This window comes from Scatophagus argus, chromosome 8, assembly GCF_020382885.2.
Source record: "Scatophagus argus isolate fScaArg1 chromosome 8, fScaArg1.pri, whole genome shotgun sequence".
In the NCBI taxonomy this organism is placed as follows: Eukaryota; Metazoa; Chordata; class Actinopteri; family Scatophagidae; genus Scatophagus; species Scatophagus argus.
This window is the reverse complement of record NC_058500.1, coordinates 86788-113150: the sequence shown is the minus strand read 5'-3', so window position 1 is coordinate 113150 and position 26363 is coordinate 86788. Positions and strand designations below refer to the sequence as shown.

At 44.1% G+C, this 26363-nt stretch overlaps 2 protein-coding genes across 8 annotated transcripts in view; both read left to right on the top strand.

Annotated features, from left to right (window-relative positions):
* Nucleotides 1-9512, top strand: part of plxnb3 (plexin B3) — a 61417-nt gene extending 51905 nt beyond the window's left edge. For 2 of the 3 annotated variants that reach the window (XM_046397478.1, XM_046397480.1), the window contains 17 exons: nucleotides 882-1033; nucleotides 1400-1500; nucleotides 1832-2049; nucleotides 2159-2337; nucleotides 3046-3112; nucleotides 3237-3383; nucleotides 3564-3644; nucleotides 3871-3949; nucleotides 4044-4147; nucleotides 4272-4359; nucleotides 4525-4691; nucleotides 4815-4975; nucleotides 5053-5200; nucleotides 5294-5358; nucleotides 5506-5581; nucleotides 5688-5762; nucleotides 5925-8273. In XM_046397478.1, the coding sequence (XP_046253434.1) occupies nucleotides 882-1033; nucleotides 1400-1500; nucleotides 1832-2049; nucleotides 2159-2337; nucleotides 3046-3112; nucleotides 3237-3383; nucleotides 3564-3644; nucleotides 3871-3949; nucleotides 4044-4147; nucleotides 4272-4359; nucleotides 4525-4691; nucleotides 4815-4975; nucleotides 5053-5200; nucleotides 5294-5358; nucleotides 5506-5581; nucleotides 5688-5762; nucleotides 5925-6029 (2013 nt within the window). In that variant the 3' untranslated portion in view covers nucleotides 6030-8273. Of the gene's footprint in view, nucleotides 1-881; nucleotides 1034-1399; nucleotides 1501-1831; nucleotides 2050-2158; nucleotides 2338-3045; nucleotides 3113-3236; nucleotides 3384-3563; nucleotides 3645-3870; nucleotides 3950-4043; nucleotides 4148-4271; nucleotides 4360-4524; nucleotides 4692-4814; nucleotides 4976-5052; nucleotides 5201-5293; nucleotides 5359-5505; nucleotides 5582-5687; nucleotides 5763-5924; nucleotides 8274-8750 lie in introns of those variants that run through there. The other variant, XM_046397479.1, reaches the window with a different exon arrangement.
* A 2905-nt stretch (nucleotides 9513-12417) lies between these two features.
* On the top strand, nucleotides 12418-26363 carry srpk3 (SRSF protein kinase 3). Of its 5 annotated transcripts, none has more exons than XR_006844042.1 (17): nucleotides 12421-12934; nucleotides 13609-13696; nucleotides 15385-16280; nucleotides 16863-16971; nucleotides 17064-17151; nucleotides 17390-17477; nucleotides 17563-17669; nucleotides 18014-18179; nucleotides 18714-18739; nucleotides 19098-19190; nucleotides 19724-19778; nucleotides 22720-22938; nucleotides 23180-23277; nucleotides 23398-23505; nucleotides 23761-23830; nucleotides 23946-25247; nucleotides 25379-26363. XR_006844042.1 is itself a non-coding variant. In XM_046396367.1 (17 exons), the coding sequence occupies exons 1-17, from the start codon at nucleotides 12925-12927 to the stop codon at nucleotides 24362-24364; spliced, it is 2499 nt and encodes an 832-aa protein (XP_046252323.1). In that variant the 5' UTR covers nucleotides 12429-12924; the 3' UTR covers nucleotides 24365-26363. The 5 variants fall into 5 exon arrangements, 4 of the variants coding, with proteins under 4 accessions (XP_046252322.1, XP_046252321.1, XP_046252320.1 ...); XM_046396367.1 differs by having other exon boundaries at nucleotides 12429-12934; nucleotides 23946-24038; nucleotides 24180-26363; XM_046396365.1 differs by having other exon boundaries at nucleotides 12420-12934; nucleotides 13612-13696; nucleotides 23946-26363.

Genomic DNA, 26363 nt, shown 5'->3' with positions numbered 1-26363 from the left:
CCCACTCAGGGAGGTTTTATTAACGGTACCATAATGTTTTTCTAATTTATTATTGTTGTGAAATTCTGTAAATATCGTCAGGATGTATTGTGTGTTTTGATAGTTTCTTTAGAAAAAAGGAGTAAATATCTTATTTTTTTACTTTGTATATCTTACCTGCACCTTTATTTTGCTATCCTTGTGCTGCTGTAACAATGTGAATTTCAATTGGTTTGGTGCTGTGTTCTGTTACTAGTGTATATATCTACAGAATTACCCATAAAGAAAGGAGATAAGGCTGTAGGAGGAGAGACATATTCATTTACAAAGACAGGTGCTACACAGAGCTAAATACTTTATACTACAATATATATACACAGTGTATCAGGAGTACATAACCAACCTAAAATCTTTACTACTCAGAACAGATCAGACATTAGTTCCCTGTACAGCACAGTAAGATCCTCCTACATCTTAAGAAATATATATTTACAAGATAAACACAAGGCTTTAAAGAGAGATTTATAATGGTTTTACTTCTACACTAAATATTATCTCATAAAAAGATTTGTTATTGTGCAGACAAAAACTGTGCCATATGTTCCTTACCCTAATCCTAATAGGCCCACTTGAGTCAGCAGTCAAGAAGGGGGGCAGTACAATAATCATAACCCCCTGCTGCTGCAGGTAGGTTGAAAAACGAGAGTGAAGATAAATCAACTTTTAACTCCAGAAGAAAAGGTGAACTGAGATCAAAACAGAATCTGGTTGTTTCTTCCTCCAGAAACTTCAGCTCTGCCAGCAGCTCTGTCCCTATACAGAGGAAATATAGCACAGAAGAGATCGAAAGATTCAGATTTTTATTCCTAAAAATTCTTTCTGTCTGTCTCTCCGTCTCTCAGGTGTTCATGGGGAACCTGCAGGTGGACCTGGGATTGGTTCAATACGACGGTGACTCTTTGCTGTCTCCCGTCCCATTGGCTGCTCAGATTGGTTTGGGGGCAGGAGCAGCTGTCATTATCCTGTTAGTGCTGGTCGTAATCCTCATGTACAGGTACCTGTCTGGGATTGCATTTGTTTGTCAGACTACACCAGTTTTTTTTTTATTAAATTAAAAATTGAAACTTTTAAACACTTTGCCTTGTTGTTTATCTAACAGGTTAGGTTTTGTATTCTGTGCTGAAGCTCTTAAACATTAACACACAATGAAATGTTGTCTGGTTGCAGCACAAGCTTGAATTAATTTTAATTATATAGTTTTTTTTAATTAAAAAAATTGAAATTAAGAAAAAAAATTGAATTAATCAAGATTAGAAATCTCTGGGATCTATACTACAATTTAAAATTAAACAGTTTGTAATGACTTGTCAACAGACATGCCTTTCTTTCTTATTTGTTGTCTTTGCTTGTGTTTGTGTAGGAGGAAGAGCAAACAGGCTCTCAGAGATTATAAGAAGGTTTTACTGCAGTTGGAAACTCTGGAGATCAACGTGGGAGACCAGTGTCGCAAAGAGTTCACTGGTATGCAAACACACATGCACTGAAACTCTCACATGGCACAATCTCAAAATGAAGTCAACTCTGGGATAAGTTTTCCTGATGTTCCGTTAGTTATTTTATTAGTAAATGAGCCTCTAGGGCCTTTGGAATCTGTACAGCGTAGACATCCTCTAACCTCAGACATTCAGTTTAGATAAGAAACAATCTACAAAACCAAAGCCTTTTAATGACGAAAGTCCTGGTCATTGGGAGTAAACTGGGGTTTCTGTTCCTTTTTTCCAGGTCTCTTCAGAATCTTTTTGTCTTCCAGAAGCCTTTAATTATTCTCTTTCTCTTCTTCTCGTGTGTGTAGACCTGATGACAGAGATGATGGACCTGAGCAGTGATGTCGGAGGACCAGGACTCCCCCTGTTAGACTACAGGACATATGCAGAGAGAGTTTTCTTCCCCGCCCAGCAGGTGGCGCCACTGAGCCGCCAGCTGGACCTGCCAGAGTCCAGGAGGCAGACGGTGGAACAGGGCCTTCAGCAGCTCAACAACCTGCTTAACAACAGACTCTTCCTCACCAGGGTGGGTCAGGAGGGCAGGAGGGAGGGCATATGATGCTGATGTAACCTGGTCTCAGATCAGGAGACACCTGGATCTGCAGGTGATGGTTTGTTCTGTCTCTGTTTCTCAGTTCATCCACACTTTGGAGGCCCAGCAGGGTTTCTCTCAGAGAGACCGGGGTTACGTTGCCAGTCTGCTCACCATGGCCCTGCACGATAAATTGGAGTATTTCACAGAGGTCATGAAGAGTCTGCTGCAGGACCTGGTGCAGCAGTATGTTGCCAAGAACCCCAAACTTATGCTGCGCCGGTACGTGAATCAAACAAACCTTCATCGGTGACAGCTCACATACTGGTCCTTTTCTTATGCAATTTAAACTTGCTAATTTGCCTAACAGTACCTTCAGTTTTTATGGTCTCCGTACAGAAAATCAGCTTGAAGGGGACATTTTTTATGTTTCATCTGCTGCTTTGCTCTTTGAAAGGCTGCACATGCAGAGGTGCTTTAGCCTTCCTTGTTGCTGTTAGAGAACTGCTATGTTCTTTAAGCCATCTATCTTCTGTTGATTATCTGAAGCTTATCTGGTCATGGTGATAAGCATACGAAGTGTCTCAGATGTCCTCCACCTCCTCCTGGAGGATCCTGACATGAACTTCGTTTGGTCGCACACAATTCCACCAGTGTTGTCAAAGCTGTACACTACCCCAAAGTGCTCTGGAGGCTTGTTCCTCTAAAATAAAGATGCAATCAGGTCACCAAACCTTTAGGACATCCAGTAACCAGTCTGAGCTGACTCTGGTCCATTCATTATGGTTACCAGATCTGGCACTCAGGCCTGTCTAGGATCAGCGTGGACACCAGGAATCTGACCATCTTGTGAATCTGATCCAGGGTTTTCATAAAATGATGCTTTGTTGATCATCCAATTTGTCAGCCGGAAGGAGATGCTCTTCGAGCGTGTAACAGGCATGTGGGCCTGTCTGTCTCTCTGTGTATCTGACTGTCTGTCTGTTTCAGGACAGAGACAGTTGTAGAGAAGATGTTGACAAACTGGATGTCTATCTGCCTCTACTCCTTCCTCAAGGTAAATGCCTGTCTGTCCGTTTGCCTGTCTGTCTGTCTGTCTGTAGAAACACTAGTCTGTCCTCAGTCCTCAGCTCCTCATCCTGTCTCATCCTCACCTGTCTGTCTGCCTGTCTGTCTGTCAGGAGGTGGCAGGGGAGCCTCTCTACATGCTCTACAGAGCCATAAAGTATCAGGTGGATAAAGGTCCGGTCGATGTTGTGACGGGAAAAGCCAAACGAACTCTTAATGACAGCCACCTGCTGCGAGAAGACATCGACTACTGTGCTATGGTAACCACAGCAACACAAAGAGACAACTGTATGCAACAATAACACACCTGGGCGATATCAGTCACAACAGACAACAAGGTGTCCTGATACACTGTACACAAAGTATGGATGAGTTGGTGTTGAAGAGCTTTGTTCAAGTGATGTGTTCTTGTCTGAGTTTTCTGGACTTGTCTCTCTCAGACTCTGACTGTGCTGGTGAAGAATGGAGTTGAAGTTCAACCGTGTCCAGTTAAAGTCCTTGACACTGACACTATCACACAGGTATCTATATGATTATGTGTCTGCCTGTCCCTCACATACGCCCCCCCCCCCCCCCCGTCTAAGCGCATACACACAAACAGCATACCACAGACTGACACTAAGTGCACTTTATCTACTTATGCTTGCATAATGACAATAAAGACTCTTGAATCTTGAATCTCACATCTCACCTGTCTACTTGCTTGTCACCTCAGTGTACGACCCTCACCTGTATTTTTGTGTGCAGGTGAAAGATAAGATCTTGGATCAGGTCTACAGAGGAGCTCCATTCTCTCAGAGACCAGCAGCAGACAGTCTTGACCTGGGTACACAAACACACACACACACACACACACACACACACCTGCCTGGTTTGATTGACAGCTCATAATGACCTGTGCTTCTGCATTTGGTTGACAGAGTGGCGTTCAGGTCAGGCAGGTCACCTGACTCTGTCAGATGATGATGTCACAGCGGTGGTTCATGGACGGTGGAAACGGCTCAATACTCTGCAGCACTACAAGGTACAGCACTGCAGTCTTCAGTTTCTACATTTCATATCCTCCTCATCTTCACCCCCGTCTTGTTCCTCCGACTCTGCCTCCCTTCTGTCCCATAAGTTAAACAGTCTCCTCTTGTGTTCTTCAGGTTCCAGATGGTGCGACAGTCGCTCTGATTCCTCGTTCTCAGAGTTCAGGTGGAGTTGGAGTCAACCAGATCTTTCAAACTGGAGAGAGTAAGAACACATCTAAATATTATTATTATATATGTATTATTAACACAGAACTTGATCATCCACAGCAGAGCACAGTACAAACAGTGGTAGACTAGGGTTCTCCTCTGTGTTCAAAATGGTAATCCAAAAAAAAAGAGATTGATGGTCTGTGTGTGGTTGCCATAGAAACACCAATGCTGGAAGGCGAGGAGGAGGAGGGTCTGCGTCTATGGCACCTGGTGAAGAGCAGTGAGGACCCTGAAATCCCAAAACACAGAAAGAGCAGCATGAGGGACCGAGAGAGAGCAAAGGCCATACCTGAGATCTACCTGACCAGACTGCTGTCCATGAAGGCAACACTCAAACACAAACCTATAACCTGTCTCTCTCCACCTGCCTGTCTCTGTACCTCCCCATCTATCTCTGTCTGTCTTGCTTGTGCATAGCTGACTGACTGCCTGTCTGTCTCCCTGTAGGGGACTTTGCAGAAGTTTGTGGACGATGTCTTTGTAGCGATCCTCAGTACAAAGCGTCCTCCTCCTATTGCTGTAAGATTCTTCTTTGACTTCTTGGATGACTTGGCAGAGAAACACGGCATTGATGACCCAGAGACTGTGCACATCTGGAAGACCAACAGGTGAGAAACACACCAGGATGCCTGCTTTTCTTTCTGGCTTTTCTGTCTGTCTTACTGACCTGTCTGTCTCTCTTCAGTCTCCCTCTCAGGTTCTGGGTGAACATCCTGAAGAATCCTCAGTTTGTTCTGGATGTTCAGGTGACTGACAGCATCGACGCCGTATTGTCCGTCATTGCTCAGACCTTCATCGACTCCTGCACCACCTCAGAGCACAAAGTGGGACGGGTACGATCCGTCTGTCTCTCAGTCTGTCTATCCGTGACAGCAACCCTCCGTGGTGTAGTCATGTGAATTCATTGTAACTTTCTGTCCCATTAGGACTCTCCTGTCAACAAGCTGCTTTATGCCAGAGAGATACCCCGATACAAACAGCTGGTTGAGAGGTGAGACAGCTTCCTGTCAGTCATCACCATGAGGGCTGTCATAATGTTCACATGTCCTCACTGCAGTCCAGTTTACTTTTCACAGAGTTTCTGTGAAACGTCATTCTCATGTGACACCATGTGAACTGTGTGAATGTGTCTGTGTAGGTATTACAGTGACATCCACAGCGCTGCATCAGGCTGTTATCAGGAGATGAATTCCACTCTGACTGAGCTGTCAGGGGTCAGTAAACAGAAACTAAACTCCACACATCGTCTGAAATACATTAACTAACTGAGGAATCAACAATAACATTACACTTCCTGTCTGTCTGTCTGTCTGTCTGAAGGGTTTTACTACAGAGATGAACAGCCTTGTTGCTCTTCATGAACTTTACAAGTACATCAACAAATATTACGACCAGGTAACACACACACACTTACATACTTTTTAATAAGAACTGTTGATATGATTTGAAATAATCAGCTTGTTTGTGCACGTAAGTGGTGGACAAATAAAAAATTAATTATAGAAAACATTTCTACACCTGTCTCTGTCTTGTCTCTCTTTCTCACCTATTTGTCAGATCATCATGTCTCTGGAGGAGGACAGTTCAGGTCAGAAGATGCAGTTAGCATATCGACTGCAACAGGTTGCCGCACTGGTGGAGAACAAGGTCACTGACCTGTGATGAGCTCTGACTCCATGACCCTGAAGGTACTCCGACCTCTTCCTCAACAGGAGTATCTTTCTACAAAGTGAGGATGCTTCCTGTTGAACATCTTCAGCAGCTCTGAGAGACTCATTGGACTCCTGTGGACATTGTCTTCCGGCTGTGTGTGTGTATGTGTGTTGGGGATCTATGAGGTTTTATAGTCTATAGACTCAGGAGAACCCAGCTCTGTCGTTTCCTTCACTCTGAAGCAGCAGTCAAACTCATCCAAACCTGAACCTGGCGTCATCAGATAACGACAATCTAACCAATCAGATCAGGGAACTTCATTGTCACCTGCTGCCTTGCACTACATTTCCCAGAGTTCCTTGCTGTTCGGCTGTCTGCGTGGAGTCAGAGAGCACAATTTTAATAATTTCTGTTCTAATCATACGTATTGATTATTGACCTGCTTATATGAGACATGCCGGATGCTTTTTATTGACAGAATTGGCGGAATGTTTTTGCCTTTACTACTGAAACCAGCACAACTCTGCATGTCAGGAGCTTTAAAGATCCCAAAAAGAGGGAGTTTCACTGAATGCAATAATCAGGGGATGACTTTTAATTCACATTTTCAGAGTGATTCCAGTTTCTGTCTCCAGTAACCAAATCTTCTACCTGGAGCTCTTCAGGTAAGCTCGACTCCTGCTGACCTGTCTCACACTCCCCGGTATTTCTCGTCTTCCTCAGTTCCAAACTGACTCACCAGCTTCCTCAGGTTTAAATAGATGCTTCGCAACAGTCACACCAATCTGATCTTTGTTGAGTAGTAGTTCCACTCGATCCCTCTCAGACCAGTCTACTCGGTGGCCCCCAAGATCAAGTCTGACTTCTGCCACCATGAGCAAATCCACTGAGCACCGCAGTTCCACTGATTGATTATTATTGATTATACAGCTAAGTTTGTAGCTTGAAATGTAGCTGTGACTGAGGCTGTGTTTTTTGATGAAATGAAGCCTACCCAAGATGTTTTCTTTTTACCTGACCAACTGCCTTTTCAAAGATAGCAATGCAACTAACTTCCTAGCTGGCTGAATCTCCACATTTCTCACACAAAGAAATAACTTATGCATAGGTGGTGCAGTGGTTAGCACTGTCGCCTCATAGCAAGAGGGTTCCGGGTTCGAATCCCGGTCTGGAGTCTATGTCCCGGTCTATGTGGAGTTTGCATGTTCTCCCTGCGTGGGTTGTCTCTGGGTACTCCGGAGAAAACATGCACATTAGGTTAATTGGCTGCTCTACATTGCCCCCTAGATGTGAGTGTGAGAGTGTGTGGCTGTCTGTCTTGTGTGTTGAGCCTGCGATTGACTGGCGACCAGTCCAGGGTGAACCCCGCCTCTAGAAAATGGATGGATGGATAAATGGATAATGCATATACATAATCACTGACTGGAAGGAAACTAGAATCACGCTGAAAGTGAAGTTGAACTGAAGCACTGAAGTCTGAACATGCTGAATTAACAAAGAGCTGATAGATGATAAAATCAGTCTGCATGTCAGGGGGAGGAGATTAAACTGTGTGAGAGTGAATGTGTGTGTTAGCACTAACTTATTTTGTGTACATACTGTAAGTCCTATTTATACCTAATTTATCCCAGCTGTGCCTTCACTGTTGCAGCTAGGTGGCACTGTCTGTCTGTCTTAACAACTGTGACAACTGTATATAAAGATCGATGACATGAGAGCTTCCCCTGGGGGCTTGCTATAGTACAGCTCATAAGCACATGGTACATAAGCCAAACCAAAAACTCAAAGTACACATCAGATAAATTATCCCTAAAGGGACATGGAGATGCATCGGCCATCTTTATATACAATCCAGTGGTCTTAAGGGCAGCCTGACAGATCATATGTCCCAGTGCATCATGGGAAGAAAAAATAATTTTAATGTTTCCGTCTTTTTTGACACAGGAGGCAAAAGAACGGCAACATAGACGAATCTTGACTTATTTATGTACTTAAGCCCCACATAGCCCAGACTGAACCCAAACAGCCTGAGCGCACTTTAAAATATAAACCGCTCATACAACATTGTTATATTGCAGAACAACAAGCATGATGTCTTGCTAGGTTGAAAATAATCTCAACTCGCTCATTGACTTACCTGAGCAGAGTTTGTTGTGCAGACTGCTGTTTTCAAGGCCAAGAATTATCAGTTAATTTAAAGAAATGTCACAAGTTTATAACTTGTTTGTAGCTGCTATGATTTTGGCTAGCCAGAAATCAGAATCAGAATTCCTTTATTTATCCCTGGAGGGAAATTCTTGTTTTTTGTTTTTTTTTTCAGAAGATGGCTAGCATTACAGAGACACTAGGTCTTTGTATATCCATGTAAAGAATGTTGTAGGAGCTACAGCTATCAGCTTCAAATGGAATTCTGATTAATAAAGGAATTCTGATGTCATTGACAGGATGTTAAAAGCGTGTAGTATCGTCAAACAAAGAGAGTTACAGACACGGCTTGCATGAGACTGGGTATGTTAAACAGTTAGCATACCATCAGATATGTGGCTAGTTAACTCATGTCAAAACAATAATGATAATTTATATGAAGTTAGTTGTTTTATCTCCAGTTATCTTCAGACAACGTGGACTACATGCAATGTGTGGATCCTCAGCTGAGTGTTTGATCTGAATACATTATCAGTGTCACAGGGAAAGTTTGACTGAACTCTTCCACTTTCTGTACCTTAACAGAAAGCAGCACATATAGAAAACTGTCCAGACAAAAACTATGAGGCTACAGAGTCAACCACCTGGAAAGTCTCCTGTCAGAGTGCACTTGACATCCACAAGGACCGCAGGTCCAGAGGTCGGAGGTTTGGATTCAGTCTGGGGATTATCAGCTGTGTCTCCATGGCAACAAGTTGTTGTTTCGGGTGTTGATGTGTTTTTTCTGTGTGAAGTTGTCATAAAGTGAAGATTCTACTGGGTGTTGACAACCCTGTCAGAGTTTTATTTAATCTGCATGTCTAACTCAGCTGTCAGCCATACTGTGGGACGGGATACATCCTGGACTCTCCTCACAGGACACTTCCTGGGTTCTGTACTGTTTTTCAGTGTAAATGGACTCTGAGACTGAACCGATCAGACAACAAATAAACTGACAGCTGTCAGTGGTCGTGTCTGCTGCCGAACTGAAGCAGGAAATTGCCAGATTTTGTTCTAAAATGAGATGTTTGTTGAATAATCTTCCAGCCGATTGATTGCAGCTTCTATGCTTTTCTTCTTTGTCTTCTAATATTTCTTCTGATAATTGCTGTTTGAACTGAATGTCTCTCATCTGTGTTTTTGCCTTGTGTGTTTTTTGAGCCTGTGTTTGACCTGTAGTTGTAGTTCTCTGATCAGATTAGACTTCTGCATGCATATGATGGTGATGATGATTATTATGGCGATTTATAGTGCTTCTCCAATACCTTTTTTTAAGTAAAGATGAGGCAGAGCTCAAACTCTGCCTCGTCACTGATGATGTATGAAGATGGAGGATGAATGTTGGACTAAGCTTGACCTCGGACCTCCTGATCTCTGTACAGTTTTATAATCTTCTGGGTCATGATGAAACAGATTCTCAGCTCTGATTGGTCGAGCTCTATTTGTTACTGAAACAGTTTTTTTCTACAAGAGAATAAAAAAAGGATTTGTATAAAATAAATCAGGATCAACCATAACGAAGCTCTGACTGATTTCCTACTGACTGTGTACAGTTTGCTAACAGTGTGTAAATGTGCCTGTAAATACCCGTCTGAAAATTTTGATGATGATGATGAGCCAGTCTGCAATGGAAATGTGTTTTTATTGTTAAATGGCAGGAGGCCAAAACAGTTTTTATCATGCAAAAATAAAGTTATAATTTTAACAGTTCTCTATGTGTGAACTTTATGTTTTAGATCTCAGTATATTTGTGTTGAAACTATTTTTAATACCTGAGATTTTTTGATACCTTTGTATCAAAGTACCTTTGTAAAGTCTTGTGTTTTATCCCCATAAGCAAGTAAAGTCACAGTGAAAGACAAGAGAACCATAGATCCTCAAACTCCATGACCTCTAATGACTATATGATCTATACATATAGGCAGCGTCTGTTCCACCTCAGACGCCTCAGAGACTTCAGGCTCCCCCTCAAGGTGCTCAGGAACTTTTACACCTGCACCACTGAGAGCATCTTGAGTGGGAGCATCACCACATGGATGGGCAGCTGCACAAAGCAGGACCTCTCGGCCTTTAGGAGGGTAGTTAATCAGAACAACTCTACCCGACCTGCAGGACATTTACACCAAACGATGCAGGTCGAGAGCCGAGAAGATCCTCAGGCAGCCCCATCACCCCGGACACTCACTCTTCTCCCTGTTGCCATCAGGCCGTCGGTTCTGCTGCCTGAGAACCAACACTGAGAGGATGAGGAGAAGCTTCTTCCTCCAGGCCATCCGTCTGCTCAACAGTGAGCGTTAATCTGGACAATCCCACTCCCACCTGCACTACATGTAAATACTGCACATGTTCACATTTTTAATTTTATTATTTTTTTAAGCGTTCTATTTTACAATATTTAATTTTACTCACCTATTTTTTGGTAGCAGGGACATAAAGAATTTCACTGCACATTGTACCGTGTATGATTGTGTGTGTGACAAATAAACCTGTCTTGTATCTTGTATATAATAGAAAAAGATTTTTTTCCAATCTCTAGCTCATATTCCCGATAACATCTTGTGTGGAAAACATCTACGTCTTTTATTTTCATGATTTGTTTTCACACAAATTGTGCATATGAAAATGTCATCTTATTATTATTATTTGGGCTCTACATTTTGGTCAGTCGGTTATTTTACCTGAACACAGGATGTGAGCACATCTTCTATACCTTTTATCAGTAACCTGTATTCTGACCAGCTGTGTCACCACCTGGTGTGACAGCTGCAAACCTACAGAGGCTGGAGAAAACTGCTCAGCACAAGAGCCGGATGAGGCTGCGATCTGTGGACAAGCTCCAACCCCACATCCTGTCATCTCTGTGAGGGGTTGACACCTCACAAATCTTCTGTCTACAGCCCGGTCTCATGGTGACTATACAGCAGATTTAGATCTACACCTCTACCGAACACCCGTCAGCCAGAGTTTATTTTATTCTTGTAGTTTGGCTGCTGCTCTCTCCTGTGTCTTAAAATCTGGTTATTATAATTTCATAACCTGAAAACAAAACAATCTGAAAATTCTGCTTCACTGTTGTGCCTCTGATGAATAAAGAACCCGAATTCGTCTAATCGCATTCTCTTGATTTGAAGCCAGACGTCCTTCCACATCCAGACCTCTGGGGCCCAGAATAGCTGGATTTAACCCGCTCAAGACTGTGGAGATGACAGTGGACTTTAGGAAGAACCCACCCACCTTACCGCCTCTTACCATTTTCAACAACACAGTGTCTACTGTGGACTCCTTTAGGTTCCTGGGAACTACAATCGCCCGGGATCTCAAGTGGAAGTCCCACGTAGACCTAATCAGGAAAAAGGCCCAGCAGAGGTTGTATTTTCTGCGACAGCTGAAGAAGTTCAACCTGCCTCAGGAGCTGCTGACCATCTTCTACACCTCCATCGTCCAGTCTGTTCTCTGCACTTCCATCACTGTCTGGTTTGGATCGGCCACCAAACAGGACAGAAACAGACTGCAACGGACAATCAGATCTGCAGAAAAAATCATCGGGGCCGACCTGCCCTCCATCCAGGACTTATACCAGTCCAGGGTCAAAAAACGGGCAGGAAGCATCACTGCAGACCCCTCACACCCTGCACACAAACTATTTGATCTGCTTCCCTCTGGTAGGCGTTACAGAGCTCTGTATGCCAAGACCACCAGACACAAAACCAGTTTCTTCCCCCAGGCTGTCTCCCTGATCTCCCGTAAACCACCTGCCATTGTGTGAACCATCACACTGTTTGCACTACCTCATTCCACTGTTTGCACATGTATATATATATATATATATATATATTAAATATTTTATTCTTCATTTTATTATTATTATTATTGCTATTTTGTATGGTCACACATACTTGGCAAATAAAGCTGATTCTGATTCTGATTCTGGATTTGCCTTCTGATGGACCATGCAAAGACAGCAGTTGTTAAGGCATCCTTCAGACGTCAGAAGAAAGGGACAGAGAGAAAGATGAGAACAGTGAGAGGAACGAGAGACAGAGGGGGACAAACTGACTAAGGGAAGACAAGAAGCGACAGACATCGAGACAGTTGGACCTGATGATAAAATGATTTTTTTTTATTATTTTTTTTAGTTATTGGTGATTTTCTGATGTCATTTACCTGTCGAGATATTCAGTATCTTCATGAGAGGGCCGTCACCAATCGGGCCCCATGTTGAAACGTTCCATATCCGCCACTGGTCCCAGTTTTGGTCTAGTCTGAGCGTGGCCGGTCACTGCGCGTGCGCAAACCCCGGTGTCGGATGTCAGAGTGCAGCTGTTGAGCTCATGAACGGCAGGACCGAAGCATCAAAGAAAACACACCCAGAACAAGTGACTAGACTTGGTGTTAACCCGGGACTGAGGCGGTACGGAGGTGGTACTGACCGGGCTGAACTACTGCAGGGAGAGCTAACGGAACTAAAAGACCGTCAGTCGTTATCTAACGGGGCTAAGGGGTTAACTGACAGGCCACTGGCTCATGTTCACCACGCTGCACCGCACTGACCCGTTCTGATTCGGGTCAGTTCCTGGATGATCTGAACAACCCCCCAGTCGGATCGTCTCCGGCTTTCACTGACGGCTAACGGAGGCTAACGAGCAAACTGACAGACTACCGTCAGCCCAGCCGTGATAGACTGCTTCTACCCGGTTCAGTTTGAGGAGTGGAAGCCAGAATGCTGATAGGTAAAGTACTCGTGACTCGGGTCGGAGTCTCGGTTCCGCTGTCCGCGTTGTGGGGGCAGCTTGTGCCTGATTCGGTGACGTTTAAATCGGCACACTGACAGCAGAGAACGGGGCTAACAGGCTAAGCTAGCTTCCATTAGCTAACGGTACCAGCCTGCGACTGCAGCTGCTGACACTAACCGCACATTATGGTTTCTGGTGCAGCCGGGCTCCATTCGGAAATCTGCCCTTTATACCCCTGGCTTCCCAGCAGACCAGCAGAGGGTTTTTTATCCGCTAGATGAACATCGGATGGTTAATTCGGCACGCGTTGTCCTCCGATTGTCACTCAATGGACTTTTCTTGCTGGTTCACCGTCCATCATGTGTTAATCGTATTGGGTTATCTTGGGTTGTCCGAAATTAAACTTTAAAGTAAATTGAATTTATATTTTTTATGTATTTTCAGTATGACTGAGTCTGTCATACAATCTGGTGTACTGTATGAGTGAAAAACGGCCTCGTAGTTCGTTTATGAAACTGCTGCTCATGTTCCTGCAGTTATATATGAACCACTAAACTGACAGCTTTTTCTGTTGGGTTTGGTGTGTGGTTGAACCTCGTGTTGGTGAGCTGTGTTAAATGGCAGACTGTGAAGTCTGGATGTGACTCTGACCCCACTGTTCCTCCTCTCAGCAGCAGCAAGTGGAAACGCTGCCGCCACCGGCAAGAAAGCCCGACGGAGAGGCAAGAAACACCGGAAGGTCCGAACAGACGTGACGGGGTGAGGAACGAGCAGAGACGTTAGACACACACGGATGACCTCCACACACACACACACACACACACACACACACACACTTAGAGGCTAAATTTAGCTCAGTGTGTGTTTACGGACTGAGCTGTCGCTCTCTGTCTTGATTCAGTTTTTGGTGTGATGAGCTTTATTGACTTGATGGTTGAAATGCAGTGTTGTTTACTGCTCAGTGATTAAACCGATTTTACGGTTTGGCCGAACATCAAACAGGATTGAAAATATATCGGGCGTGTGTGTGTTATAACCTGTTGCAGTGTAGTGAAACTCCACTTGGTCAACGCTGGGTGCAAAGGCCTCCTTTCTCTCTTTCTTCTTTCTTAAGGGGAAAATCTAAGAATTGATTTAATGCTATTTCACGTCATATTTTCCCTTTCAAAACTTTGTTAACCACACAGAAGTTGTGGGATCCTTTATTTATCTGTTAGATGTGTAATATTAACCAAGTAACAAATCCACAGCACATTTTGCACTGTAACTCAGAAATGTTGCCAAAGACAAACTGGGCTACTTTTTATCATAAATAATCAATTTAACACTTAAAACGTTAAAGCCAGCAGTCTGCAGTGGCTTTCAGTGAGCTGTGGAGTTCCACAGGGCTCCTTCCTTGGTCCGGATCTTCTTCTTTTGGTTGATAGCATCAGGATACTTTTTTAGATGTTTGTGGGTGAGTCTTTATTACAGACATCACAGATGACAGAAAGTGATGGATGTTGTTGTTCATGGTTGGCACCTCAACCCACCATGTTACACCAGGAAACATGGAGGTGAAAGAGATTTCCCTGTGTTCCCAGTCCTTTTGCTAAGCTAGCTGGTGTCCTGCTGACAGGAAAGGTTTGGAGCTCGGTCTGGACAGACTCAGCTCCAAGAATAGAACCAGAGACGAATCATGATCCCACAATACACACAGACACACACGCACACTAACACACACACGCACACACACTCACACTCTTTCTCTCTCTCGTTAGTCTATTTCAGTGCAGCTCAGGCAAACCTCAACAATGTCCATGACTCAGAGATGTCATGGAGCAGGTGTGTGTGTGTGTGTGTGTGTGTGTGTATGTATGTGTGTGTGTGTGTGTGTGTGTGTGTGTGTGTATGGACAGACATATGATCCACCCTTTCCAGGTGTTCACAGTACACATTTTAGTGCATCTTTGTACATCACTAATGAAGGCTGCAGTGTAATGATTCTCCAGTTCAGGTTTGTGATGACATGCTGTGATTAAATTCATCTTTGTGTAAGCAGTCCTTTTGACTTTGATCAGACATCTGACAAACAGGGTTGTTATTAACCCCATCACACTGTCATGACATAGAAATTAGATCATTATTTGAGGACTGAATAAAATATAGCAATATTAATAAGCTTTTTATATTTAGGCTATGGTGGGTAGATCAATTGTTGTAATGATCAAGTAAAAAAAGAAATTCGATTCAGTTTATTCATATAGTGCCAAATCACAACAAATGTTGTCCCCATATCATTGAAATACAGAGAACAAAGCTGAGAGACGTTCAAAGTCTAGGTTTTCATGCTCATCACTGAGTGAAGTGGGAGTGATATCATCTGGTCTGAGAGTTTCGGGACCCAGCGCTATTAGGTGAACTCCTCAGAAGCCTTGGTTTTTTATCTTATTTTCCTCTGTTTTCAGGCCTAATGATATCTGTGACCATCAGAGTCTAAACACCCCACCAGACCCATTGAAGAGTTGCCCCCAAACCACTGAGCTGCCCCTCCAGAATACTCCAGAAACCACCACATCACCAGGAAATATGCAGAAGTGTACCAAAGGCCTCCATGAATCCACTATAGCACCCCGACAAAACCTCCAACACACCACCACGTTACCCAATGAAACCACCTTGCTGTCTTCCCCGAGTGTTCCACACACCCACTCACCAACGCCCCAAACTGGCATCGAAACCACACCTCCATTTCTGGATATAATAGATACCCCTCTTGTTAGTACCCTCCAGACTGCCCCACTGCCCTCTTTAAATATGACAGTCGCTGTGACTCCTCAGATTTTCAGCCAATCATCCCCCATCACATCTCAACATCCTGCTCACAGTCCCAGCCTATCACCACCAACTGTTAAGCGAACTGTTAACCTGAACTCGTCCAGCCCACCTAACAGAACTCAAGATGCCACTCTGTCTAATGGCCGAACAGATCTCTTCAAATCACCTCCAACTGGACCACACTACGTTAACCACAATGCCACTGAATTACCATCAGTGTCTGCCCGGTATCCCAACAAAGCTCCTCCCAGTCCTCCATTAAGCCCCTCCCACCCTGACCCTTTCCTGCTGACCTCGGTCACCTTCACATCCAGTGTCTCCTCCCTCCTCTGCTCCCCTGTCTGCTCCTCTTCTGCCTCCGGCCTCCACTCTCTTGACTCTCTGGGCCCCTCCGTTGGTCTGGTTCCCATGACGTCATCTGTCCCCCCTCGACTGACCACGCCTCCCCTAGAGTTAACTCCGCCCCCTGCACAGCTGCTGGGATCTGATGATGAAGAACAGGAAGACCCCTCAGATTACTGCAAAGGTGAGAATTGATTTCTAAATTCCTTTCAGACAACTGAACTGACTAGACAACAGGTCAGTCACATGACTCCTGTACAGCCTTTAAAAATAGGGGGTGGGGGTTCATAGTGAACATGTGTGGAGGCTGCAGTGTGGCACTTTATCTGCTTAGTCTAAAATGCATTATATGAGAATTATTGTCCATGAGCTGCAAGAGATTGCTGAGTCATGTTGTCTTTGCTGAGTCATGTGATGGCACATCAGGCTGGGCAAATTGATCTCGACATGTTCACACCGTACTGACCTGACCTTCATTAACAGTTTCATCACTGCACTAGCTTTCTTCCTCTGTGTTGTGCCACGTCAATGGCACAACTGAACACACCTGTTGCATTTAAGTGAAACTAATCTAACTTTCTATTGAACAGTTCGGACCCTCACCCCAAACCCAATAACAAACTCCTCTCAATGACCAGACTAAGTTCCAGGCTAAGTTGGACACCTGGCCTTCCTACCGATTCCTGTTTTGTAATTGCAGTGTCTCCAGAGTGCCCCTGTCCCTGCCATATTCTCTGCAATTTGTTCTGTTTTGTTTGTGTTTCAGGTGGTTACTACCCAGTGAAGATCGGTGATCTTTTTAATGGGAGGTACCATGTGGTCAGAAAACTGGGCTGGGGACATTTTTCTACAGTCTGGCTCTGCTGGGACCTGCAGTATGACACAATGCACACACTCCTCTTGTTTTTGGATTTATCAGAATGCATTACCGTCATGTCGCATCCCCTGAATCTGTGTCTGTGTTTAGGAAGAAGCGTTTTGTGGCGTTGAAGGTAGTAAAGAGTGCTCCACATTACACTGAGACGGCTCTGGACGAGATCAAGCTGCTCAGATGTGTGAGTCTCATTCACACACACTGGTTATAGTCCAGTCCTGGGCCGAGGACTGGTACCGGGCCGTTCTTTTTAGTACAGGACTGTAAGGAAATGATCAGATTTCAATAAAAAAACAACTGAATGAGTCAGTGTTGTCGCAGTAATGACAAATGATAAAGTCTGTGGTCTGTACTGCATCAATCCTGCATCACATTAAACCAGGTCTTCAGTATGCAGTAACCAGTCTGTCTGTTCACAGGTGAGAGACAGTGACCCCTCAGACCCCCACAGAGAAACTATTGTCCAACTGGTCGACGACTTCAAGATCTCTGGGGTCAATGGAATTCGTATCCTTTTGTCTGTCTGTCTGACAGACTAGCACTCTGTCTGTGTCAGTCCTTTGTGATTGACTTGTTCCTCAGCTTCTCTCAGATGTTTGTATGGTTCTGGAGGTTTTGGGCCATCAGCTGTTGAAATGGATCATTAAGTCAAACTACATGGGACTTCCTCTGGCCTGTGTGAAGACCATCATCAGACAGGTAACACACAAATACAGAAATACACATCACTGTGTACACATGACTTGTCATGTGTCTTCAATGACTTGGACATATTGACCTCAGAAACTTGGACATCTTCATCTCAGCAACAATTTGGGACACGTAGTCAGTGACTGACTTCCTTTGACCTCAGCATGATATTAGGATATGTTCGCTCAGACACATTGACCTGAGCAGCGATTCAGATCAGGTTGACCTCTGCAGCAACCCAGACACCTTGACCCCGGCAGTGACTCTGATGTGTTGACCTTTGCACTGACTTGGACTCATTCGTCTCGGCACTGACTTGGATACGTTGAAGTGACTCGACTGTGTGCTTGCAGGTGCTGCAGGGTCTGGACTACCTCCACACTAAGTGTAAGATCATCCACACTGACATCAAACCGGAGAACATCCTGCTGGACGTTGATGAGGTCTACGTCAGGAGGTTGGCAGCTGAGGCAACCATATGGCAGAGAGCTGGAGCCCCACCCCCTTCTGGGTCATCAGGTGAGCAGCAGGGCATGTGATTGTTCCAAAGGACAAGACAGAAAACAGTGACTGGTGGTGTGACATGAAGTGCTTGACTCCATGCTTCATGTTGTCACATCAGAGAAACAGGTACTAAGAACTATGACAGAAAGTCAATGTAAACGTTAGGAAAAACAAGGTGAAACCTGAGAACAGGAATTGGTGACCATAGTGACCACGTGTGGTGACATGGTGACTATGGTCAGACTTCAGGAACCAGTCAGTTAATCAATCAGGTTATTTGTGTCTGGACTAATTCATGAAGTTTAACGTAATATTATCTCAACCGACACGTTTTGTCTTCACTGGAGACAGTCAGCAGTCTTACTGGAAGCTGTGGCTTCCACTGCTGAAACAGACATCTTCATGTCTGTTTCCTGTCTGTCTGCTTGCTAAGCTGTCTCCTTCTTCTCTTCCTACAGTTTTCACCTTTCTGACCTGTCTTTCTTCTTTATTTCTCTCTGTTCCTATCTCTCTCTCTCTTTCTCTCTTTCTCTCTTTCTCTCTCTCTAGTTAGCATGGCTCCCAGGGATCTGCAGGTAAGTGTCCAGGTGTGATGCCTGCTGTGTTCTCATTGGTTACTGCTGGGTCACATTGAGAATTTGTTTGAGGCGACATGACACTGAAGTAAAAAGCTGTGAGTGAATTGGATAACCAACAAACAAACAGTAGAGGTTTGTTGAAACAGCAGCTTGTGTGCTTCCTGTGGGGTTTTATCAGATGTTGTGTTCCTCAGCTGAGGGTTAGGGTGTGTGTGAGCACCTTAACAAGTAGTGTTGATGTGTAGACACTTCACTCCCTGCCTGCCTGGCTGCCTGCCTGCCTGCCTGTCTGCCTGTCTGTCTGTCTGTCTGTCTGTCTGACTGTCTGTCTGACTGTCTGTCTGTCTGTCCATAGGTTGGCAAGCTGTCCAAGAACAAGAAGAAGAAGTTGAAGCGGAAAGCGAAGCGTCAGCAGAAGCTGTTGCAGGAGAGATTAATGGATATACAGGTACGGTAGCACTACTGGAGTACTGCTGTAATAGTACTGTAGTATTGCAGTAACACTGCTTAGACGTCAACCTGCTGCTGATCAATCTGTTGTCATTGCACATAAAGGCGTTCTCAGTGTCCACAAGCTCGTTTCAGCTCATCTGTAGTTCTGTTCTGATGTTTTATTGTTTTATTTTAGTATTGTCTTATTTCTAATTGTCTAATTCTTTCCATATTCTATATGTTATACTTCTTCATACTCTATATTTTACTACTTGATCGATCTATGTCTGTCTGTTCTGTTCTGATGTGTATGTGGCTCTCACAGTTTCATTTTATTGTGTTTCAGTCGATTTTATTTTAACTCGTCATTGTTTTTAAATGTTGTTCCAGTGCTTTTCATCACTTGTCTTACTGTAATACTACTGTAGCTGTTCTTACTTCAGCCTGTACCAGCACACACTACTACCGTTGAGCAGCCTGTCATAATCAAACAGGAAGTCACAAAATGTTCCCTTCAAAATAATTGTTTCCTTTCTGTCCTCTGTTCAGAGGATGGAGGAGGAGGACGGACTGTTGTTCCATCCCGACGACACCGACAGTAACTGTGAGTACACACTCTTACACACTGAGTGTGTCCTCATGAGCTTCTTAGTTTTGCAGTATGTAGATGCAAATACATTACAAAAAGTAGTATGATTAGATGTCCACATTATCCACAGCTACAGTTAGTTCCATATATATTGGGACCAGTATAAGTTTTTTGGCATTTGGCCTCTGTAAACCACCAAACTGAATTTGAAATGAAACACTGAAGAGGTGAGCGAAGGGAAGGCTTTCAGCTCTAATTCAAGGGGTTACATTAAACATTTAGGAATTACAGCCATTTTTAAACACCCACCATTTTTGGTGGTTCATAAAAGAAGGGACAAACTAACATAATTAGTAAAATGTCTGACACATGATGTGGTTTGCTTCAGATCATGATCTGTTCCTTTCCTTCTCCATACTTTTATCTTCCCATAATTCTGGAAGTTAATCTTGGTTTCATCAGTCCAAAGAATCTCATTCCGGAACTTTGCAGGCTTTTTAGGTGTTTTCCGGAGGAATGTAATATGACCTCTTTGTTGTTGAGCATTAGGTGGTTTGCATCTTGTTGTGAAGCCTCTGTATTTACTTTCATGAAGCCATGTCTTGACTTTAAACTTTGACAGTGACATGCTTAGCTTCTCAGCGGGGTTCTTGACTTGGCTAGACATTGTGGATTCTGTATTCATCCACTTTAGTTGTCTTCTGTGGTCTTCCAGGCCTTTTGTTGTTGCCAGTTAATTCCTTCTTGTTAAGAATATGCCAAACTGTTGTTTTGGCCACTGCCAATGTTTTCGCTTTCTCTCTGATGGGCTTATTTTATTTTTTTCATCCTAATGATGGCTTCTTTCACTTGCACAGACACTTCTGTTGTGCACTAGAAGGAGCAGTTTGGTTATTGGAGAGTCAATGATTATGGGGGATAATCATTAAAGCAAAATCAGTGTATGCTTTAAGTATGCTTTAAAAATCGGGGCACCACCCTGTCACCAGGGACCAATAGCCAAATTAATAAATAGGAAATAACAGTCTCTTAAAATTATGAAGGATGATTCCGAGCACTGACTGTCATGAATTCAGCTTTTATTACAAGTACATTCACATTAACCACAGACAACGACAGGTTAAACTATAACAGGATTTATTAACCAGCAACAACCATCCAGAGATAAGTATCACTTTCTAATAAACACTATTATAATCTAAGTTTTTATCTATCTATGAGTGTGCATGTATATATGCATAGGTGTATATACATGTGTGTGTGTGTGTGTGAGAGAGAGAGAGAGATGGCGATGGAGACCAAGATGGCGGAGGGATGACGCGGGGGTTGTGTCTCTCGAAGCCAAGATGGCAGGTCGTCGCGTGAATGACGTCAGCAAGACCAAGATGGCAGCAGAGTGGCACGCAGGGCTTGCAGCTCAGAGCCAAGATGGCGATTGCCCACATAATGTGGCTAATGTGGCAAACAAAGACTACGAAGGCAAAGACCCTCGAGCGTCACGTGTCTCGCGAGGAGATTCATGATCGCGTACTCAGACCTCTAACTCATGCCCATGTAAAAAATGTGAGAGAGATAAGGATAGAAGAGGAACTTAAAGAATTAAAAACCCAGTAAAGATCACCACTTCAGTTCTTTTGAGTCTCACACTATCACCACACAATAGCAGAGTCAGTAAACCGGAGTTTATCTGCTCAGATATTGGTCCTTTAACTGGTGATGCGCGAGCTCACTGAACTGATGAGCTTGGATGATCGTTAACAAATTAAATGAATGCAGCACTTACAAGTGAAAATCACACATCAACAATTCTACCTTAATAATGCCTGTATTGCAATTAAGTTCTTTGAATTCTCTGCCCAGACATAAGCCTCTTACTGTGAGTTGCTCCGGTCCTTCGGAGTTGGGAAAATTAATAGTCCTCTTAAACGTCCACAGCACTGTCCTGAACGAGGTGCTAACGGTCTGTTACTTCGCTCCTCTGGCGAAGCGGCATATCATTGTGTGTCCCTCGGCGGCAGCGGGGAAAATCACCGGTGAAGAAATTAACAAACTTTGTTTCATCCTTAACAAAGTGGGCCCACGGCTCGTTAATGTGCGATCAGCTGATTGCAGTGATCCACGTTGGAAAAAGAAAAAAAGGAAAAGTTACAGTAAAATACAGCAGTCTGTTTCTCGGCCCGCGAGTTGAAAACTGTGACACAGGATTTTAAAGTGATGATAATAATCAAATGTTTGACTGTTGCCCCCCTTTCGGCAGCTGGACACCTCGGAGAGCCTAATAGCTCTCATTGTCACAGCAAGCACAGGGAAAAAGCCACGACTGAAGGTCGCAGTGAACTTTTATTACCTGAGTGACGTCACCTCAGGCCCCCGTGGAGATGGCTGGACCACAGCTAAAGTCCGTGCCGGTCCTGAGTTTGAATTTAGGATTTATGTCTAGGTGTGCGTCATGGAGGGAGGTCTCTAATGGTCAGTTACTCTCGTTCAGGTCTCTTGGGTTACATGTAGGCCACTCTATTGTTCTCATGAGCACATGGCTAGAGATCCCAACACCTCTTTGGACCTCATGTTGAGTGTTCCAGTGAACGGCTGCCAAATGCAAAATGCAAATATAACACTGGGAACCAACTCCAGACCTTCATCTGCTTGATTTGTCATGGACTAACAAGGGAACAGGCCATACCAGGACAGTGAAACTGCTTGTCAGCCATTTGTCCTTTCATTTACAAGCCAATAGAAGAGGCTCACCTCTTCAGTGTTTCATTTCAAATTCAGTCTGGTGGTGTGCAGAGGCCAAGTGGCAAAAAACTTATACTGGTCCCAATATATATGGAACGAACTGTATAATGCTACACTATACTACATTAACTGTACAATATACATACTCAGGTCGACAGGGAGACAGACAGACGGGTGAAGAGGTTCTATAACCCTTGTACTTCGTCTTTGTTCTCAGGCTCTTTTATCATCAATGGCAGCACTTCTTGCTCCGCTGCTAACAGCAAGACGAGCCCAGAGTCCACCTGCTCCTGGACGGAAGACATTTGTAATGGCCACACTCTTGGACGGTTCTCCAGCCCTGCCTCCGGCCTATCAGGGCTCTCCAGCTCTGTAATGTCGGCAACGTCTGAGTCAGCACTTTCAACCCAGTCAGGATACTCTAGTGGACGAGATGGTGAGAAAACACACACACGTGCAGAGTACATCTGCACATGGTATACACACAGTTTACAGTTTACACTAACTGTAGTATACACGCAGTATACTACAGTTAGGTGATCAGTCAGTATGTACTCCTTCAGAAACTGTCAGAGAGGTTGAACAACAAGTGAGAGAGTCAGGGGACTCGTGAAACAGTCTGTCCACGAGACTACTTATCCTGAATATTCTAACGTCCTGCTGTTGGTGTGTTTCAGCATTCAGCGCCTCAGACTTCGTCCTCAGTCCTCTGGATCCTCTGAACGCCCACAAACTGAGAGTGAAGATCGCTGATCTGGGAAATGCATGCTGGGTGGTGAGACACCTTCATCTCCTCCTTCTCATCTGTATGCAAAGGTGTGGACATCAGACCAATCAGATGGCACCTCTGTGTGTGTGTGTGTGTGTGTGTGTGTGTGTGTGTGTGTCTTGTCAGCACAAACACTTCACAGAGGACATTCAGACCAGACAGTACAGAGCTCTGGAGGTTCTGATTGGAGCAGAGTACGGCCCACCTGCCGACATCTGGAGCACCGCCTGCATGGTACACACACACACACACACACACACACACACACCCTCCTGATGAGCCTGTTTTTCTATCAGACGGGGGACATTTCATGTTGCTTGTCTTATGTTTTTTTTCACTGTTGCTCTCTGGATGTTTTGTGTTCTCACTGATGTTTCTCTCTGTGAAAGTATAATCAATTATGTTGCAATAATTTAATATGGTCTAGGTTTTCTCCAGACGGAGTAAATGAGTTATCGATTAATCAGTTACAATCGATTGGTATTTCAGGCATTTGAGTTGGCGACAGGAGACTACCTGTTTGAACCTCACTCGGGGGAAGATTACACCAGAGATGAAGGTACTGCTGCAGTATATAAGTACTACACTCCAAATACTCCTGTGGTCAGAACACTCCTGACACGCAGCACTTCTCTGATTCTTTCGGTGTGTGTTTTTCCTCCTTGTGTGTTCAGATCACATTGCTCACATCATCGAGCTGCTCGGTCCGATTCCGCTGCCCTTCGCACTGTCTGGCAGGTACTCCAGAGAGTACTTCAACAGGAGAGGTGAGACAGGCTGGAGGAAAAATTGCACCTTGGGAGTTGCGATTGACTTCTCCCTTCAGTTTTTATGTCCACAGGAGGTTTCATGTGATCACAAACTGAGTCTCTCTCACGACCTGCCTCACGTCTTTATACCTGTCTCAGGTGAGCTGCGGCACATCTCCAGCCTGAAGCCCTGGGGTCTTTTCGAGGTTCTGCTGGAGAAGTACGAGTGGCCACTGGATCAGGCGGCTCAGTTCAGTGACTTCCTGTTGACCATGTTGGAGCTGCAGCCTGAACGCAGAGCAACGGCAGCACAGTGTCTGCAGCATGCATGGCTGCACACATAAACACACTTTACTGTACACGCACAGATAAACAGACTAATACACATACGCACACACACACACATACATTAAGACAACAACATGCACGTTGTGGTTGAGGAGTGGTAGATGTGTCTCACTCACTGTCAGTGTGGAGTTCATTTGTTTTAGGAAGTTATCACCTTGACTGTCGGACGGCTGCTGACTCCTAAATGGGCTGGCTGACTGTACAGGTTGATACCTCTGATCTAAATGTCTCTCTGAATATGATGTGTTCACTGTCATCACGTTCAGTCAGTGAGGGAATAAATTGCTCTGTCTGTGTTCAGGTCTGGACTAACAGGGTGTTGAATATGGTGTCCATCAGGGATCAGTTTTTGATCCCCTGCTGTTCCTCATTTACCTAAATGAATCATCTAAAGCAACATTATGTCAAAAGACTGTGCACCAAGCCAACTATGAACAGAACTTTGTGGTGTCATAAGGTGATGGGGTCATGAAGTAAGCAATTTTTGCTATGTGGCAGTCAAAGCGTGCACAGGTGTTGCACAAACACATGCTAATGTAATGCATGGCTATAACATGCTACCAGCTAACCCCTTGACACTGTGCTAACAGAGCCAAACATTGAGCAAGACACAACTTAGCAAGCAAGCCAACTAATATTCTTCAGTAGTCCAACAGGAAGAAGTCCAGCTCAGTGTCTACCTTACAGACTTTCACAAAGCTCTCGCAGACAGCTAAAAGCCAGTCCAAACTTTACTCGTGTCTCTTCCACAGTCTCCCTTTTCCCTTCTTAGCTTCCTCAGTCATCTGCTGCTTCAGTCTCTTCGGCTTTATCTTGATGTGGGTGCAGGCTGGAGCAATGATGTCCCAACAAAAAGAAAAAAAGTATCTGTGGGAACATGTGAGTTTGGCTTTCAAGTGGCTGAAAACATAACAGAGGCTAGCTAGTTTAGCTCTGTACCATTTAGGACCAAGTTAGGGTAACTTGTCTTATCTTTTTCCTAGCTTTACATATGTTGATGTTTCCCACAGCTGCAGGGATTATGAAAACGGTAACACACAGATGGAGGAAGAGATTTAGTGCTACCTCAAACAGGCGTCTACACCTGGTGAGTCAGACTGAAATCCTCCCCCTGCAGTACAACACTCATTTAATTAACTAGTAAATACGCTTAGCAGCTGTTAATGGTTACTTTAGCAACAATTTGCTCACTGGGCCATCAGTGACACTTCTAATGTCCACCTGGGATAAAAGTACTGACACGATTCACCTTATCACAAGTCAGGACACCACGATGAGTTTATTTTTAAGGTAAGAAGTTATATAATGTTGCTTTTATGTGACGTGATGCACTACAAAACAAAGATGCCAAACTCACTGCCGCAAACTCACTACAAGATGACAACAGGAAACACAAGCAATGGCTTAAATTCCTCTCGGCCCCAGAGCAGCAGTTTCACAGAGAGGAAATAACCTTGACCCCTCAAAGTGCTGGGGAATTAATTGACAATTAGACCAATAAGCAGATGGATAAAATATGATCAGTTCCATTCCCTAAAATTATACATTTTCAGCTTTAATTTTCAATCTGGTTAAAATGACATACCTGTGAAGTGTACAGGTGTGTTAATGTGGGTAACTCTCACGTTACACACTTCCTGTTGTTTCCCGCAGAATTCAGTTTATTTTTAACATTCTTTCTTCCTGTCCATTATGAAACCTTATTGATTACTGAGACTCCTGAACCTCCCTGACGATGAGATTTCAGACGAGTACATGGTAGCCTCTGATCACAGTATTGATCTCTGTAGCTCAAAGTGGAAGTGAGTTGTTTTTGCATCACCTCTTACTTCTCACCTGTTTCTATGTTCATATGATGAATAGTGCCTTGAAAATGACCTTTGACCCCAGCCCCTCCTTCACGTCACAGTGACATCACCAGTGACATAAAGAGGTTTTTCTACACGTGTCTATTTGTGTGAAATGTTTCTGTGAAAATAAAGATGAATGAAAGCT

Excerpts from the sequence above, each read along its gene's own strand:
- srpk3 (XM_046396364.1), top strand. Across the intron at positions 18,180-18,713 it reads ACCCCCTTCTGGGTCATCAG|TTAGCATGGCTCCCAGGGAT; the intron begins GTGAGCAGCAGG and ends CTCTCTCTCTAG. Across the intron at positions 23,278-23,397 it reads TGGGAAATGCATGCTGGGTG|CACAAACACTTCACAGAGGA; the intron begins GTGAGACACCTT and ends GTGTCTTGTCAG.